This window comes from Temnothorax americanus, unplaced genomic scaffold (assembly GCF_048541705.1).
Source record: "Temnothorax americanus isolate GAGA-0224 unplaced genomic scaffold, ASM4854170v1 Scaffold28, whole genome shotgun sequence".
NCBI classification, from domain to species: domain Eukaryota; kingdom Metazoa; phylum Arthropoda; class Insecta; order Hymenoptera; family Formicidae; genus Temnothorax; species Temnothorax americanus.
Window position 1 is genome coordinate 846590 of NW_027509421.1, and position 18936 is coordinate 865525.

General features: G+C 41.9%; 2 protein-coding genes across 10 annotated transcripts; one reads left to right on the top strand and one right to left on the bottom strand.

The window, feature by feature from the left end:
- Positions 1-16235, bottom strand: LOC143899711 (uncharacterized). Of its 8 annotated transcripts, XM_077410218.1 has the most exons (5): positions 13333-13725; positions 10335-10739; positions 9634-10078; positions 9249-9543; positions 1-8856 (listed from the first exon to the last, which is right to left on the bottom strand). In XM_077410218.1, exons 2-4 carry the CDS (start codon positions 10707-10709, stop codon positions 9266-9268), a joined length of 1098 nt encoding a protein of 365 aa, XP_077266344.1. In that variant the 5' UTR covers positions 10710-10739; positions 13333-13725; the 3' UTR covers positions 1-8856; positions 9249-9265. The 8 variants fall into 8 exon arrangements, with proteins under 8 accessions (XP_077266344.1, XP_077266339.1, XP_077266340.1 ...); XM_077410213.1 differs by lacking the exon at positions 13333-13725 and adding an exon at positions 16099-16235 and having other exon boundaries at positions 1-9543; XM_077410214.1 differs by having other exon boundaries at positions 1-9543; positions 13340-13724.
- LOC143899707 (prenylcysteine oxidase 1) lies at positions 14874-18881 on the top strand. Of its 2 annotated transcripts, XM_077410203.1 has the most exons (7): positions 16411-16870; positions 16959-17165; positions 17262-17409; positions 17492-17795; positions 17865-17988; positions 18071-18414; positions 18505-18881. In XM_077410203.1, the coding sequence occupies exons 1-7, from the start codon at positions 16759-16761 to the stop codon at positions 18769-18771; spliced, it is 1506 nt and encodes a 501-aa protein (XP_077266329.1). In that variant the 5' UTR covers positions 16411-16758; the 3' UTR covers positions 18772-18881. The 2 variants fall into 2 exon arrangements, 1 of the variants encoding a protein (XP_077266329.1); XR_013257577.1 differs by lacking the exons at positions 17262-17409; positions 17492-17795; positions 17865-17988; positions 18071-18414; positions 18505-18881 and adding exons at positions 14874-15143; positions 15339-15412 and having other exon boundaries at positions 15649-16870; positions 16959-17158.
- The last annotated feature ends 55 nt before the right edge of the window (positions 18882-18936 follow it).

Here is an 18936-nt window from a genome sequence, read left to right on the forward strand (position 1 = left end):
TATTTTTTTCAGCAGTACTTTTTATTAGGAAATACTTTGCACTTATATTAAATATCTTATACTCATAATTAATTTTAATTATAATAATTATTGTTACGTAGCACTGTCCTAACTCCCTACTAAGAAGCATGCTTTTTCACTAACACATGTTACACGATTTTAAAATTATAAGCCGAGGTCTGTCCCTCTTTTCTCTCGCCAACTTTACTTACAACCCTTAAAATACAGTTCTTACAATACATAGCGATTCAATACTTGACGAGCGTGTCGAAATATGCGTCGCGCTTCAAGTGACAATCCGGCAAGAAAAAGTATCGTATAATAATCAATCACTTAAATGACAAATTCGTGTTCGATAATATTTCTGTGTTATATGTAAATTTATATCACAAAATCATATATATATATATATATATATATATATATATATATATATGTATGTATATATATATATATATATGTATATTTAAATGTCAGGAGGCTCGACCAGGAGCTGCAGTGCCATTGATGTCATATATATATGTATGTATTTATATAATTTTTAATTTTTTTTGCATACTTATTCCAACTCGATAAACTGCGTACCAAATATTCCATATAATTAATTTTGTTATATATCGCGAAAATCAAACGATTGTTATAAAGAAGAAAGTGAGGGGAAAATGTGAAGCATTATCTTCGTAGCAAGAATTGTTGAACGCGATTCTCCGTTATAGGATTACCGATCAAATTCATTCAATATATGCATGATTCGTACATATGTTGTAAATATATGTATACATAATGGTTGTGGTGGATACCGATCACTGACCGATAAAATATGCATGTACACTTGTTGGCGCAAGCCAATCCTAATGAAACAATTCGTTTAACACAGAAATTACCAAAAATATGGAAGAAATCGTATATCGTACATACTTTCTAGCAATTTTTGGCTCTTTAAATCAGATTTTACCAATTTCTTGCTTAAGCATTGAATTTTCTGTATTTTGAGTTTTTTTTTATTGCAATTGTACAGCTAAATCTAGTAGTTCCACAGAGATACTCAGAACTAATAGTGCTCAGAAATATATATATGTATTTATGTATGTATGTGTATGTATATTGCAAATAAAAATATATATATATATATATATATATATATATATATATATATATATATACATATATATTTATATAAACAAAACATTTATATAATTTTAAATTTATATTTTTCTGAGAATCTTACAATGTGGAGTACCAATTGTACGTCGATGATTAAAATAAAAAATAATTATAATCATTACATAATAAACCGGCGCGAATCGTTGGCGACAAATTTCGTACATCTCTTTCGGGCAACGCTCCCTTTCGCAATTACTTATTTTATCTGTCATCGTTCTTAATTCTCTCTCTCTCTCTCTCTCTCTCTCTCTCTCTCTCTCTCTCTCTCTCTCTCTCTCTCTCTCTCGGAAGTCAGGGCTACTTTCAAAAGTGTCTCATATACACATACGACCGGGACATCTCCTGGTTGCGCCAGAAAGACGGTTTCTTTCCTACGCAACTTCGATGTCCACGTTCGAAAATCTCATTCTCCACGCATTACATTCAACATACTTAGTCTCGAGGACCTTTTCTTTATTCTTACTGGAGTGGGTTTCTTTTTTTTTTATTTCGCCCGCTATATACGCAGTGCCTTACTATATGCTATAACGACACTCGTAACCAACTTTAATTAAGATCTTACACGCGAATTATATAAAAGCTGGTTTGTTGCGATCAGCAAAAACCGTACGGCACGGCACGTTCTGCGAATTGTATTACAGTCGCAGGGACGAGTTCGCTCTGCTTCATTTCTCGTCCCTTATATGTCTCTTCTGTTTTCTGTATATACGGGTATGTACGCGTATTCTTCGCGTACACATTTATATATCTTGCCGTATTACACTGAATCCGCACGCTTCTCTCACCCGTATTCAAATCGCGCTTACGACAACAACAATCTGATAAATCGAGACACGTCGTCACTCCAACGCCGGTAGTCATACGCGAAACATATTCATACAGCCGTATCGTACAGGGTGCTCCCGGGTTAAATCGCCAAACTAGGAATATGAATTTAGGACCTCAAAACAAACGAAATTTTCCTCTGGAACTGTGCTCGCAAACGCTTCGTTTAAGAGAGAGAGAGATATATTGACTTCTCAAGTTACATAATTATAGGAATGAATAATGTCGAAATATTTCTTTATTTTGTTTTGAAGATCGAAGATCATTGATCGACGGCTAGTGTTTCCACCGTGATCGATAGGTGCACCGCTCGTCTTCGGGTTGGAGGCCGTCATTTTGAACAAAACACATGTAATAGTTAAATTCTGATCGCTATAAAGCAATAAATAAGATAAACATAGATTATATTTCAACATTATTTATTCCTATAATTCTGTGACTTATGAAGTAATATCTCTTAAACGAAGTGTTTACGAACATAGTTCCAGAGGAAAATTCATATTTCAAGTTTGGCGACTTAACCCGGGAGCACCCTGTAGAACTGAAGGCGCGTGCGTTAAACAGTCCCCGACGAGAAAGAGACGCGACGAAGGAATTAATTGACAAATATAATCAATTTTGACGTGGTGCGACGAAATGTCGTATCACATTGCGATCGAAAGCGAAGATGTTGAAAGCAATCCAAGTGTACATTCCCAAGGCGAAGAACGTGAACAAACGCGAACGAGCCTGCTTCGATGTGTATCAATGTGAAATTACAAACGATTAATTAAATTAATAAAATTTGCGCCAACCGTCTTTCATCGATACATCAAAGAATAAGCGAACGTTACGCTCGATCCATTATCATTCGAAATCTTATATCTGCCTTGGGGTTCGTCACTTGTAAAGCGAAGGAATTAATTGACAAGTACAATCAATTTCGGCGTGGCGCGACGAAATGTCGAACGGCATTGCACTCGAAAGCGAAGATGTTAAAACGCGTCAAGCGTATTCCCGACGAAGGCGAAGAACATGAACAAACGCGAACAAGCGCACGAACGAGCTTGTTTCAACGTGTATCGACGTGTGGAATTACAAACCATTAATTAAATTAAAATTTGCGTCAACGGTCTTTCCTCGATACATCAAAGAATAAGCGAACGTTACGCTCGGTCCATGTTCGTTCGTGATCTTGTATCCGCCTACGGGTCCACTTGTAAAGCGTTTTCGAATACGGGCTCTCTCGACACAACAGCGCAAAATATATATTCGTGTAGTAATAATAAGTGTAACTAATGGGACTATCCTACGGGATCTAATGCTTAAGGATCTAACCGTTGAACGGACGCAGTCAAAGGCTTTCGCGTGTGATGTACAATATGTAATACTGAATCTCGCTCGGGACAGTGTCGCGCGAGTACTGCAATGGGAACTGAGTAACGAGTACTTCGGGAGAACAACGATCGAAGCGTCGGCGGCGATTCGGCGTAATATGGCGCACTTTATAATCCTGATACATCATACAAATCCCTAATAATAATCGATCATATTAGATGCGTACTCTAGTTAGAAAATTGAACGCGTTTACAAGTCACTCGTCTATTGTGGCTACACAACTCATTCACGAAACATCAAAGCACGTATGTTCTGCAAATAGGCAAGCAACTATATCTATTTCTACATTCCGAGTTTCTTAAGAAGATTAATAATGAACGCAATTTGTAACTTGCATTTTCTTAAGAAGATTAATATGACGAACGCAATTGACTAACGTAACTCTTCAAAGCCATGTCCCTACATTAAGGAAACTGACTAACATAAGGCCTGTTCTTTTTAGCTAAACTTGTTGCACGGCTCATCTTTCCCCTTTTTCGTTTCACGTTGGAGAGAAAAAGAGAAAGGATGAACTGTGCGAGAAGTTCAGCTGAATAGAACAGACCTATAATGTCTCGTGAATAACGCTTTCCGACGTAATACAAAATTATAATGGAAATAAACCGAACGGTCAAAAGTATATCGATGTTCGCTTTAATTATAGCATCTTTATAAACTGCGTTCATTGAATCGCATAGAAAGTATTACCTCGGAAAGTTTAACTTAGCGTAATGTATAACTTAGCCAAATCACTAAAAATAAAAACTTAAGCTAAAAACAAAATATAAAAATACTACTTATACGGAGTATGCTTGGTTTTGATGCCAACTCAATGTAATCGCACAATATATATCTAGTCCAAAAGTTAACAAAGATCAAACGACAAAACATCCACAATCGTACTGATTACACGAACAGATCTCTGCATGTCACGTGTGTATGTGTGTAGTGTGTCTTTTTTTTCTTTCTTTCTTTTCGTTTTAATTGCATTGCCTATTTAATCAATTAGATATTCGGTAACTGTAAAAAAGACTTACAAATAAATGTTTCGAGGTTCAATCGTATTCTAAAGTTATGGATTCTCTATCTACAAATAATAATACCATCGTAAAAACGGAGACCAAAGCGATACACAATGTAATTAAATATAATATAAACTGCCTCAAAATGGCTACCTATTTACTGCTATCATAAGTGGCTATTATGATAATAGTCGTTAAGTATCGTTCACACTTCTTTGATTGTGGTTTAGTTTACATACTTTAAGACGTTATGATACATGTGAGTATGACACGGAGTTCCACTAAAAATATCTGTTAGATACGCTGAGCATTACTGACTTAAGCACTGTACTAAATTCACATAAGATTGTATTGTTATTATTATTATTATTAGAAAACTAATTATTTTTCATTGGTTTGAAATACTGGTTTAATAGATCCGTATAAAACCTTTGTCAACTGGAACTCTTAGAATAATGATTTACACGTTACCGATTCCTCGCGGGAAAGAATGCTATATACGAGTAAGTCATTACAATTCAATCAACTCTCATTGGACATTACAACAGGCAACAATTGCAAGTCATGTGTTGAGTTCGCGTTAACATCACACTATCCAATAAGCGACTTGTTTCTCTTTTCCTATCCTTTCCTTTTCTTTTCCGATATATCTCGATACATTGTGAAATGTACAGAAACAATCGAGTCTGTTAAATACATAATGATCGCATAAAGAAATGATAAATGAGAATAAATACAATTATGTAAGATCTGTGACATATGTTTCGATTAAATGTTCAACTTCAGCGTCTTGAGAGAATGTGTTCATCAGTCGGATGGCAGCAGTCTTACTGCAATTAATAGAAGCTCTAACAAGCCTTCTAAGTTAGATTAGTTTTTTTTTCCCCTTTACATGTATCTTGTATATTGTCTAATATAAATAAATTAATGATCCAGTATGAGGCCAGAGAAAGGCAGTTACATACTCTAAGTGATAGATAAACTTTACTTTATCTTCTATGTGTTATTGTTCATATCCACTTTTGTTTTGTATCTGGCACTCTTTCCTATTTTAGGCTGCTTCTCAGTTTAACTGTAATTTATTTTGCTGGATTATTGCGTTGCATGGAAAAATATGGCTTTATCCAAAATGCTATTTAACAAAGGCAATACATCGTACAATTACATTGTATGCGCGCCACAGTTGTTGTCACACAATTAAACTTCTTTGAAAAGGCAGAACCAGTGTCCGTAAAAAACAACCGAGTGACCGGCGGCGTTACGCCAGTCGATTTTTACAGACATCAGGTAATTCTTATCGTCATTTACAAATGCTGTTATTTGTACACTATGCATGTAAAAAGCGTTACACTACATACGTCATGATCGTTTCATCTCTTGTGATGTTCAACAAAGCTAAATGGTAAACTTTGAATAAATACCGGTTCCTCTTACTGTATAAGTTATCAAGGTATATATAGAATAAAGGCAGAAAGAAGAAACCTTTCTCGACAAAGTGCCTACAAAAATATTTATATAATAGATTGAGGATTGCTGTGTCTAAGACTTTAATCTGGTTATATTAGCCACGTGTTACCAGTCTTAAACATAGTGACTAATCGATCATGGACAACTCCTCCTGTCTTTCTACAACTGTATACATTTTTGATCTTTAAGCGTCACTCTCTGGTGCAGAATATAAAGCGTGTCAGAACTAAGAATCTGTCTACCCCTGGTAGGGTGATTATTTAAAAATACAAAAAGATAAATACTCGGTAAATACGTACACGTGTACAGATGCCACAGATAACTTAACGAGAGCAAGCTGAGCTTTACTGAACCATATATAAATATGATTTAATAAAAAATAACTTATGCTATGAATGCCTTTTCTTCAAAAACATTTCGAGTCATTAAAAAAATAGCAGTTATATGACATAGTCAATCTTCTTTTTCTCTTTTTCTGTTTTTTTTTTGTCTTTTCTTTTTCTTTTTTTTTTGAACTGTACTTTGTAAATCCGTCTTATTACGCACGATATTGATGCAGGATTCAAAAACACATCTCATATCCATATATAGGCTAACTACATCGGTCACTAAGTAGAAGAACGGAACACGGCTGATAATCAACCATACGCGTAGCGTTCGTCCACAGCATGAAGGAATTCTTATCATATATATATATATATATATATATATATATATATGAATATCCTATACAACTTGTATTCTCGTCAATGAACGTCTTATTAAGTGCGCTTACATACAAATCCTGCGTATAAAAAAGTCTCAAAATAATAAGATTTTAAACACATTTGTTCAACGCTCGACCTAATATTTTGATCTTTAGTGACATTTCTTCTTATAAGTATGACGCCGTTACAACGCACAAGTACTTATAAGTATGGAATTAATATTTTCGATATTAATTCACGATGGATGACAGATGGAGTGTTCTCGCGTACGATTGTTTTATACGAGAGAACAAATATTAAAAAAAGGCAGTTTATTTCAAAATTCTCAAAAAAAAGTACTTTCTCAAAAACTATTTTTTTCCTCAAGATTATTTTTTTCAAATTAACGTGCACAATAGGTATCTCAGGAAAAAATCAATTTACCTTTTTTAACCCTTCGTGGTCAAACTTATCAACAGTTTCATAATGGTCGTCACACCGGGGTCAAAACGAACCCCAGCGACTTTAATCGGCTGCCGTATTTACAGTTTTCATTATTTGGATTTGAAAAAATTACTTAACCTTTCTGAATTGTTGTAGAACCTGCCGCAATATTGATTTTGTTAATTATTTAATATTGACATATTGAAAAGAAATCGCAAAGTGTAATATCCTTAGTGTAATTTTGCTTTGAAAAATTTATGGGGTCATGCTAACCCCCAGTGACCACGAAGGGTTAACTTGAGACATGTTTTTCAATATTGTATTAAGAGTTTAAACCTATAAAAAAACTAAATTAAAAAAATGTATACAAAAATATAAGTTTAGAGAAAAATTAGAAACTTGGCTTTAAGGACGTATGCTGAGACTTGAAAAAATCGTAAAAAAAATGCTTCTCAGGAATTTTTGTAGGAATATTTTAAGTAACAAAATGTTCCTTTTTTCTATGTAATATCCTGTATTTTATTAAAAAAAAAACAAAAATAATAATAAATGTTTATTCTAATTCAGATGATATCCTTCTCCCGAATAAGAAAATTTTTGGTTTTTCCGTTTTAGATATCTAGATATCTAGAACAGCTAGAATCATTTACACCGTCCATCATATTTACACCTCCTAGTGACCGAGATATGATAACATCAAAAAGAAGAACATTCTTCACTTAAAAAATAAAAATTATATTCTTAAAATAAGGTTAAAGAACATGCAAAGTTTAGCGTTATTCGCTTTTTTTCGTTTCCCCACAAAAAAATCCTGAAAAATACATTCTTTTATGACTCTTCAAACTAAAATACCTCCTTAAAGCACCGTCATTTGGAAAATTTTAGCTTCTTTTTTAGAAGCAGAGCGTGCACAAGTGTTTTTCATATATAGAATATTCCTCAATAAATATTCATATATATTCAAAATTTCTTTTGTTCTGAAACAAAATAATATTACCGTACAAATCATAAAATTCATACTTCTACTCTTGTATCTTTACATGTTACTATGTTCTTTACATATTATTACATTCAAGACAGAATTCTGATAAAATTTCAAAATAGACTGCCCTTTTAAATCTTATGCGGGATTATCATAAATTCGTGATTCACGATTCTCGATTCGCAGTAGATTCGTGGAAATCCGAAAAATGCGCTTAAAAAACGCCTTCCAAACGGCCGAGTAAACCGAGGACGTTGGAAGATGTCGCAGATAGTGAGAGTATAAGAATGGTTTTTCTATCCTTCTCCCAGCTCAATTTTCCGAGACACAATTGCGAAAAAGATCTTGAATTTGTTTGCGTCTTTAAGGAATAATATCTCAAGGAATACGTTCAATCTCAAAACTCGGAAAATAACTTATGCTGAACGACAAGATTGAGAAACAAATCCCTCTTTGTTTCTATGTCTTTTTCTTTTATTTGATAAGCGACCGTTCTATATCACGAAGCTATCAAACACCCCACGTCTACCAACTGTTTTCGAACCGTGGTTCATCATTTGCACTATGATGCGCTTCTACACAAACAAGCACGAATAACTGATTCACGAACTTTTCATTTCGTCGAAAAATCGCTCCACCGGCGAATCTGTTTCCACTCACACTACTCACGAATCTCTCACGAACAGCGAACCATGAATTACGTATCGCGCCTGCCGTATAGTCTACACCGTTAGCTTTACGCAACGTTATTATAATACACAATACACGTTAATATTCCAGTATACTCTACATTACAATAATCATCCGCATCTTTGTACTTAAGAAAAAAAAATAGGAAAAAACTGGGTTTATCAGGCAGTCTTCCTAAGGACACTGAATCCAACATAAACATGACGTAAGACACGATCGCCTGCAAGTTTCTTAACTTAATGCTGTGTCCGAACTTTTACATATGGTATATTTTTTGTATATACATGGAGCGGAGCTGTTCGAGACACAAATTATATCTCCAGAATGCACACTGGATCGATAACGGCATAAATGCAGAAACACGTTATACACCGTAAACATAGTAGTCTTGTGAACCAGCGCGCGAACGCGCCGCTACGAATACGAATGAATAATGATATGTAAACTGAAAATAAAATTAAAAAAAAAAAAAAAAGAGGAAAATAAAATATAAGAGAACTCAGCGTAAAGGAGCTAAAAGTATAAAAACCAACGAAACGGTCTGGAACAGCTCTGATGAGGCGGCAATAAAAAGTTTGTCCGATTCAAAACTGAATTCTAAAAAAAACTCACTACTTCTTTGTACAGCACTACGGTAGGCTGGAATTTAGGCTCTCCGGCAAACGATAATTCATCATATGATACGGTGGACTGGCCGGACTGCTCGGCTGGCTATTCATACCGAGATTACTGGAGCCGCGGCCGCGTTTTCGCCTCTGCAAAATGCCCTTTCTGACCATATAGAAACGGATCGTGCTGATCGGTATCTTGTACTTTTCCGAGGCTACTTGAAATGTCATGCCGCGTGCCACCATGTCCGAAGCTTGCTTGAGTTCCTCTTCCGAACGCCTTTGTCGTCTTTGATAACCTTAAAAAGATGCCATGATATTTAGCATGCATCAACGTACAGTCAAGTGACATATACGGGTAAGCCAGAAAGATCAGGTCAAAGACTCACCTTCGATCGCAGGGAATGGGCTGCTAGGATTGCAATTATTACTGGATACCATGCTAATGGAATACGGTTTGACATCCTGCTGCTGTACAAACTGCTCATCGGGCTCCATTTTTACCATACCCGTGGTTTCGGTGAGAGTCGCCTCGCAAGCGCTAAGAGCTTTTTCTAAATGTTGCAGCGCTTCGCTATGCTCCATGTTTACGAAGTTGGAGGAGTTGGGATTTTGTGACGAGACGGGAGGAGTGACAGCGGACGAGTTGTTTCCCGCGCTAGCCATTGGCGCGCAGAGAAAGTCAGAGGTACTTCCGTCGTTGGACGAAGTATCCGCCTTATAGTTGCCGTCGCCATGAGTAGGAGTCGACGGAGTGACGGGTGCATTAGAATCGCACGATTGTGTATTGCTCTCATTCACCGAGCTCTCGCCCTGAGTGGATAAGCCACGAACCTATCGAAGAACGTATAATATATCGTCAAGTATTCTTTTGCGTATCAGCGCACAGAAAATTATACTATCCCGTTAATATTTTTACTTATTTTATATAATTATATATTTTTTTATACTTTTTATATTAAAATGTTATATACGCGTGTTAGTCTTTGTCGAGATAAGACTCCTGCTAAAAAGAGTTAAAAAATGCAAAAAGAAACAAAATGTAACTGGAACTCGAGGCATTATCGGACAAATCAAAGAGACCGCGTACCTGCAAAACTTCCGCCGCTTGCATCAATGTAGCCAGTTGTTGTTGCTCGACGTACACCTCTCCGCGGTACATAAACTCAACCAGGGCTTGAAGCTCCCACATTTTCATGTCTCTCAAAAAGATGACGGGATGGGTGCACGGTATCTCCAACAGAAGACGTTCCAAATAGTCGCTGCAGGCGGACAACACAACCTTGTGGCACTTTATCGAGCCTCCGTCACAAGCCAGAGTCACGTCGACGAACTGCTCCGAGCTGAGTAACTTTGGAAACGCACTGTGCATGTTCGACTGATGGGAATTCCAAGATACACAGAACTGTTGGCGATCACCTCCGGGATAAGTGCCCGGATTGGGCAGGCTATTTCCAGACTCCATCGTAGCTCAGATGCGGGACAAGTCGCCTGTCTAAAAAAAAAAAGGAACCAAGATAATTCGAAATCTAAAATTCTAAATCACCTCGATATATCTCGCACGAACGTCGCGAAAAGATAGCGGCGAAAAGACAGTATTTTGTTTCGAGCGCGCACTTCGCCACAGAAATCACTCCAGAGAATACGTCTCCTAAAAACGATAAAACGAACTAAAAATGCGACGACTGAGAAAAGTCTCGAAGAGCCTACGGTCCTTCAGACGTCTCTCAAATCTTTCGTTACGTCGCTCGCGTACCAATAATTCAACAAAGCGGCGCATTCACACGAGGCACGCTAATGGAAACGCACGAAAGAAAAGTAAAAAAAAAAAAAAGAAAAGATCCCCTACAACAAAGGCCGCACCGACACACCGCTAACTCCGAAGATTCGGGATTCGGAGAAGCGCATCCGCGGCCGCGAGAAGGGTCTCTTGCCCGCGAGTTTATTTTCGGACGCCGTAATTAACGAAACAAATGACGAATCTGACGTTCCGGCGCCCAGATTCCCCCGGGGAGGGGGGGAGGGGGACTCCGGACTCGCGCGTTTCAGCTGTCGCGGACGGAAGCGACGCGTCGTCCTCGGCGTAGCGGCGTCGTCGGGAGAGCAGCGTGCGCGGAACGCGGGAACGTCATCGGAACAAAGACAAAGACTTGGACGGGGGCCTCTCGCGAGGGGGCCCACAGCCAGCCCGGCCTCCGGCCTCCGGCCGCCGGACTCGGTCGGGCTCCGGAAAGGGGGATCTCGTCCGCGACCGCGGCCGATCGCACGCGTTATTCGCGCATCTTACAGCCCGCCCGAGCAAAACGCGATCGAGCCGCGCGCGAACAAAAGAGGATTATCGGCGGGACCGAGGCTAGGTTAACGCGAGGGAGACACGGCGGTGGAGTTAAAAAAAAAATTACAATATGGCTGTCTGGCATAGGTTTGGAGCGGAACAACAATTCCGTGCACACGAACACACACGCGCACGCACGCGCGCGCGCGCGCAAAAAAAGCGAGAGCGAGATATACGAGCGCACATATACACACCCCCAGAGAACGCACGCATACGCGTATGTCAGACGCGCGTACACGCCAGACTCGCGGCACATACAAATATAGACACGAACACGTACGGCGTACGCACGCACGGCACGCCACACATTCATGCTCAGCGACGCGACGCTATTATTCCAACATTATCGTACACGAGAATCGTGGTAAAATCTACCCAGGAGAAGAGCCCCGAATCCCCGATTCGAACGGCGATCGAGCGCGGCGTCGGCGAATCGATCGGCAAATCGGGCGAGGGGACGGGCGCCGCCGGCGGCCGAGAGATCCACCGAGTCAGCCGTTCGGCGGACACGCGGGTGACCGTGACGAACCAACGCGGCGCACAGTCGCGGAGACGAGCACTCTCGCGCTCACTCGCTCGTTGCTCGTTCGCTCGCGGCAAGTAGACGCGCGAACGGAAATGAAAGAACGACGCGTCTCTTTGACGGCACTCGCTCGTCCGGGCGATCACGTGTACCTCGCTGGAGTCGGTCAAGTCAAAGACGGACCGCGAGCGAAACGTCGTCGCTGCCGCGGGGAGCGCGTGCCCGACGATGTCGGATGCCGGGTGGTGCGATCGGCGCTTGTTCGTCTCGCGTCTCCGCGGCGTGAGTAAAAACGGGATCGCTCCTTCTCACTCTCTCTCTCCCTCTCTCTCTGTCGTTCTCCGCGGGAGAGGCGACACCCCGTCACCCCCCACAGAAACGCCTCCGGGGAACCTATAATAAAATTTCACCGTTCGTTCATTGCGTACTTGCGTTGAGTGCGCGCGTATACGCGCCACCTTTCTCGTTTCTTCTCTCACGCGGTCTCTCCTCTCCCACGGCGACGCCGCGAGGCGTCGTATCCTCGTCCGCACGCTTTAACACGCTCGGGATAAGCGACGCAGAACGCCACGCGCCGCGCCGCACCGCGCCTCGTCTCGTCTCGTCTCGTCTCGTCTTGTCTCGCCGCGCACCCGCACGCCTACGACGATTCGAACTGACAACGAAGCACTCACGGGTTCCCCCTAGGTAGGCCTTTAATCGCCCCGGCTCCGCACTCTCAGAAATGTTCCGTCGCTCACGGAGAAGAATCCCTTAAGAAAACATGTTCGGCCATCGAGATTTACGACACTGGCGAGGGGAGGTGGGGAGCCTCGACAGGAAGGAGTTCGGGGGGGGGGGAAATGCGAAGAGGCGAGGAGGGGGGATAGGAGAGCGGCAAGACCGTGGCGGAGCAAAGGGTGAGGGTACATCCGCGTTGTCGCTCCGTCTCTTTCTCTCTCCCTCTTTTTACATACGTGTATGTATATATATGTATATATATATATATATATAGGTGGCGCACACACTAGCGTGAGTAGCGTGTGCCCGAGAACCGCTCGTATGTACATACGTACACACGTATGTCACACATACGACGCTAGAGACTAGAGATTCCGGGGAAGGAGCGAAAGAGAGGCAGAGAGAGAACCCGGGAAGAGCGACCGAGGAGAGGAGCCGAGAATCGAACCGGGGGTCCGGGGTACCGTCGACCCGTCGGCCGCCCCCCCCCCCCGGTTGATCGATACTTACTCGGTACTCGGTCTAGCCGGGCTGAACGGCCTCGCGTTACCGATGCCTCGACGCCGACGGCGGGGTTCCCGGGCGCACTCTATCCGTAATAAGTGTCGCTAGAATTAAGCTAGCGTGTCGCGACGGGCCTCTAGCGCGCATCCGTCACCGCGCAGCGAAACTTGCGCCGGATCTTGGCCGACGAACCCGCGGTTGATTCCCTTTCTTAAGACGCGCCTCTCGGGCGCGACGGCGAAAGCCCCGGCTACGCGGCAAACCGCAACCACGGCTGCGGAAAGCGATCGACAATCGCCACACGAGTATATACACCGCTTCTCCGCTGTGCTCTCGATTCCGTTTTCGCTGCGCGCTCGTTTTGCGCGCGGGACCGTTGTCGCGAACGATCTCGTGGAAACTGCCCGAAGCCCGAACGATATGGCTTTATGGTACCGTGCGTATGTATGTATGTACAACGGCGTACGTGCGAGGTCTGTTCTTTTTCAGGTTATATTTCCCACGTTTGTTACCGATTTTTTTTATTTTCTCGCTTCGAGAGACGCAAGAATGTTTATTTTATTTCGCGGGAAAAACCGGAAAGATATATTATACATGTTAAATGTTAACGATAACTGTATACATATATGTATAATCACGCTTGGGAGATAATCGGGGAGTAACACGCGAGAAAGATACCTTTTTTGCGCGTGTGTGGACAAGGACCCGAGAGAAATCTACGAAAATGTAATAATAGATTTCTCCGTTTTAGGCGTGGCGCGATGGAAACTTATTAGTTGGTTCACGGCGAGACAAAGTTCTATAACAGTCATTTATTTTGATCGGCTTCTTTTGCCACGAGCCTTGTGTCTGTTCCTTACGACGTTGCACCTTCTGCGCTCTAATGAAATATAGCGGACGTTGGGAAGGAAAGAGTAGGACGAAAAAAGTGTAAAAAGTACAGCTAGGCACAAACCTTTCGTCCGATTCCTCATTCTAATTTTAAGACCGTCTTAAGTAATATCTTAAGATGCTAATACGGCTTATTTGTGATTGGTTAATGACATCTTCAGATTGTACTTAAGATGGTCTTAAATAATGTCTTAAGATGCCAATACTGCTTTTCGATTGGTTAATGACATCTTAAGAAGACGGTCTTAAATGTAAGAACCGATTGTGAATACAGGCCTAAACGCACCTTTCGGTAAACCTTGAAGTACGACAGTATTGACAGCTAAATTATCGCGCATGCTCGAATCCGATTGGTCAAGCGTACAGATGAAAAAATTTGGATTTTATTCATTTTTACAAACTTTACCTGCAATCCTCCGATAACATCGCGGATTATAAAATACAAAAAAATGGAGCTAAAGAAACTCAGAATTATATGAGTTCAATCGGTTTTCAAAACTTGGTAATTTTTGAAACTATACCGGCAAATTTCGAAATTTTGAAAGATCTTGCTCCGGCACGCGGCACATCCGCGGGTAAATCAGATCCGCGCCGTGTGAAGCGGCCCTTAGTTTCTCGAGCGTGCCGACGGATGGCGCGCCGATCGATCTCGCCGCTACGCGCTATGTCGTTTGTCGTTGTTGTTTTCGCGTCGATCGACGACGTGGGAAATCGCCGGCGATCTTGACGCGACAATTTCGCGGAGATATCCGCGGATATTCACCGAAAACCGGAGTAGATCGATTTGGCGCGCGATCATGTCGAAGATAGCGGCCTACGACACGCACGACGACGGCCCGGGATTCGTGGGCATCAGATTTTGCCAGGAGTGCAATAACATGTTGTACCCGAAGGAGGATAAGGAGAACAAGGTGCTCATGTACGCGGTGAGTGTACGTCGCGACCGACGACGGATTTTCCCATGTTTTTCCTTTGTGAAAAGAAGGGAAAGAAAAAGAAAGAAACGAGGAAACTTTGAATTGCACGACGTAAATTCAAATTATTTCATATATAATTGCGTAATAATTGTCGCGGTTCGTACGAGAAGGAATTGTAATGGGGATGCTCGCGTGTTTTCACAGTGCAGAAATTGCGACTTCAAGCAACTGGCGGACAGCAACTGCATCTACGTGAACAAGATCATGCACGAAATAGAGTGAGTTGAGAATAAGTCGCTCGGTAGAATTAATTAGTATCTATTATTGTAAACGTGGTTGAACGTCGAAACGATTCGCACTGAAATGCGTAACGTGCGCCGAGGGGAAAGAGACGCGTATCATTTTGTGCACGAGTATCTTTGTTATACAAAATGATACAGCTTTCTCGTCGCGAAACTCAAGTGTGTAAGGGGCCTGGCGTTAGGTACGCGCTACGCGCTTATTTTTCTTTCAGCGAGCTAACGCACATCGTCGCCGACGTGATATCGGATCCTACGCTGCCGAGAACCGAGGAACACCCATGCCCGAAGTGCAATCACAGAGAAGCTGTATTTTTCCAGGCGCAAACTAGACGGGCTGAGGAGGAAATGAGATTGTATTATGTGTGTACGAATCAGCACTGCACCCACAGGTGGACGGAGTGAACGAACGTCCGGCCGTACCTCGTGCCCCGTTCGCTGTTTGTAACTTAATTCTAATCTTGTGAACTGTGTACAGAGTTGCGTGTGTGTAAGTATGTGCTCGGAAGGGGATGCATTGTAACGTGTGTAACGTGAATAAAAAAATTGTGATAAAACTATGCCTAAGTAAATGGAGAGAAAGAGAGAGAGAGAGAGAGAGAGAGAGAGAGAGAGAGAGAGAGAGAGAGAGAGATAACGTTCGTGCACAAGGGATGGTGAATTACCGTAAGGCTCAACGCTCGGCTCGCAATCTCTATTCTCTCGTCGGGCATTTATCCCTCCGGCCGCTGAAGCGCGCGGTTGGCTTTACGGACCGGGGACCGCCTCGCGAGTCGCGCCTTCCCAGCCTCGGCGTTTCGCGGGGGCTACGTCGTGCAATCGCGACACATTTTTTTCCGGGCGCGGGCCTTTCGCGAGGACAGATTTCGGGTGGCATCGCGGAGTGTCCACGTCGGATTTATCCCGCCGATCGTTCCGTCATTGCGAAAGGAAGGAGGAGGACGCGTTGCGAATTCACGGCGTAGCCTGCAAACGCCCTGGGACTACTCCCAGCTGTTTATCTGGGCCATGCACGGCGCACAGCCATACTGAGTTCAAGCGCTAAGCTCGACCTGGGCACTCCGGGCTGCTCCGGGCAGTACCGCGGGTAGCTCGGTAGCTCCCTGCGTCACGTGATCGCTGCACATATGGATATACATACCGTACACACACACACACACACACACACAACGCCGCATGCGACGCGCGCTCCCACGCGTGGAAGTGGAAGATAAACAGAAATATATAAATATGAACCGGCCGAATTTGGTGACTTTCGATTAGTTGATAATTGTTGTTAAAGGTCGCCGATGACAATTGTGTAACGTACAGAAGTGGTAAAACAAATGTGCGATCAAAAGCATCGCGCGCAAACCATGAAGCGGTATACAGCGTTACTGGTACTTGGAGTATCGATACTCCAAGGGTTTTCCCTCGAACCATCCGAACCACGTATCGGTAAGAGTTAATTTTTCGTTTCGATGCGCCGCTCAGTAATCTACAGAACATTTAAGCTCGACCTCGCGTTTGAATCTTTGACTTTTAGCCATTATAGGGGGTGGCATTGGCGGTGCGTCCGCCTCGCATTTTCTCACCGAATTGCTTTCCGGAGCTTTGGACGTCGACTTGTACGAGGCGAAGACTATCGGCGGACGATTGGCGACCGTCGAAATCGACGGGGATGAAGTCGAGGCTGGCGGTACAATTATACACCCCAAGAACATGTATATGCAGAAATTTGTTGAACTCTTGGGTGATTATACGGACATCAACTTTTCGTTTCTTTCTCTCGATTATATTAATTGCATATGCGGAGAAACGTTATTGGCCAGATTTCACGGATTTTTAGGTTTGGAAAAAAAACCTCCCAGCGCGCACAAGGAGAAGATGGGCATATGGAACGGAGATGAATTTGTATTCATAGAAAGCGATTGGTCCGTGATATCGTTGTGGAAGTTATTTTACAGATACGGCTATCAACCGTATACGCTCCAGAGGTATTTAAAGATTATGCGATTAAAAAAATAAAAGATGGAAAAAAAAAGAAAAATAACATACGTTTCTCTCTCCTTTGAGCAGACATATAAACAGCATGGTAGAAGATTTCTTGAAGATATACGATCTGCAAGATGCCGGGCGGTCTTTCGTCAACGTCGAAGCGCTGCTGTCAGCTATGAACAAGGATTTCCCCAAGTTATTGCATACGTCCACGAAAGAATATTTTTTGCAGATGGATTACTCGGAAAAACTGATCGATGAATTAGTGGAAAGCGCTACTGTGGTGAATTACGGTCAGGACGTCACCGATATCCAAAGTTTCGTCGGTAGTATATCTTTAGCGGCAAGTGGTGATTTATGGTCTGTTAAAGGTGGAAATAAAAAGGTAGTTATTAATATGTTGTCTATCTTAACCGCTCGCAAAACATATGTGAAGTACGAGCTTAAATTTTAGGTGCCGGAGCAACTCATTCGCAGAAATGAGAAAGTAAAAGTAATGCCGAGCCGTGTCACGAAGATTCGTAACTTACTGAACCACGACGATTCGCGTCGTTATGAAGTGACCTACGTAAATACAGGTGCGACAGGAAAATGTAAAATTTGTCTGACGAATGTTTAAATATGGGTTTAAAAAAATAACACGCGAATTGTGCATTCCAGATAACGCGACAATGACGTCTACTTATGACATCGTAATTATCGCTGCACCACTTACGAGAGACCAAGAATGCCAAATAGAATTTGTAGACTTGCCGGACTTGGTGTTTTCGGGAAAGTATCAGACAACGTATGCGACGTTTGTCAGAGGGGATCTCGTACCAAAGTACTTTGATTTGCAAGAGGCTGTGGATAGCATTCTATGTTGCAATCTCAATAAAACGAAGATAAGTTCGATCGGAAAAGTGGATTCCGTCGATGGTTCAATTAAGAAAAATTCATCGGTTTGGAAGATCTTCAGCAGAACACCTGTGGAGACGCGTCTTCTAGACGTTATGTTTTCTCACGTACGAAATTTGCTATAATTGTTTCGGATAAGATACAAGAGGGAGACTTACTTGGATATGTATAGTAATAATTTTCTTTTTTACATCAAGGTTACCGAGAACAAACAAATCGGTTGGAAAGCATATCCCCATTACTCGACAAATATGAAGCTTGGTAACTTTAAGCTGCACGATGCTCTGTATCACGTCAACGCAATTGAGTGGGCCGCAAGTGCGATGGAAATGAGTGCGATAGCTGGAAGAAACGTCGCTATTTTGGCGAACAAAGATTTTCTTCAAAAATCCTCTTCTTCAAAAATGTCCGATGAAGAGGTTCTTAAAAGTTCACCTAAAAAACGTACGGCTGGGGAATTGTAATGCCCATAATAATAATTACTATTCTTGCCGTTGATATTGTTAATAGATTTTATATTGTGCAAAACCTCGGAGATTATTTTTGTAGTCGATTTTTGTAGTACGTAAAAGAAGTTACGAAATATAAAGTTATAGATATAAAAAATATTTACATTATTATCCGCGACT

Coding starts and splice junctions, on each gene's coding strand:
- LOC143899711 (XM_077410213.1), bottom strand. CDS start 10,709: ATGGAGTCTGGAAATAGCCTGCCCAATCCGGGCACTTATCCCGGAGGT. Junction 10,079..10,334: donor AAGCGGCGGAAGTTTTGCAG/GTACGCGGTCTC, acceptor GTTCTTCGATAG/GTTCGTGGCTTATCCACTCA. Junction 9,544..9,633: donor CCCATTCCCTGCGATCGAAG/GTGAGTCTTTGA, acceptor CATCTTTTTAAG/GTTATCAAAGACGACAAAGG.
- LOC143899707 (XM_077410203.1), top strand. CDS start 16,759: ATGTGCGATCAAAAGCATCGCGCGCAAACCATGAAGCGGTATACAGCG. Junction 17,166..17,261: donor GAAATTTGTTGAACTCTTGG/GTGATTATACGG, acceptor ACGGATTTTTAG/GTTTGGAAAAAAAACCTCCC. Junction 17,989..18,070: donor AGTGACCTACGTAAATACAG/GTGCGACAGGAA, acceptor TGTGCATTCCAG/ATAACGCGACAATGACGTCT.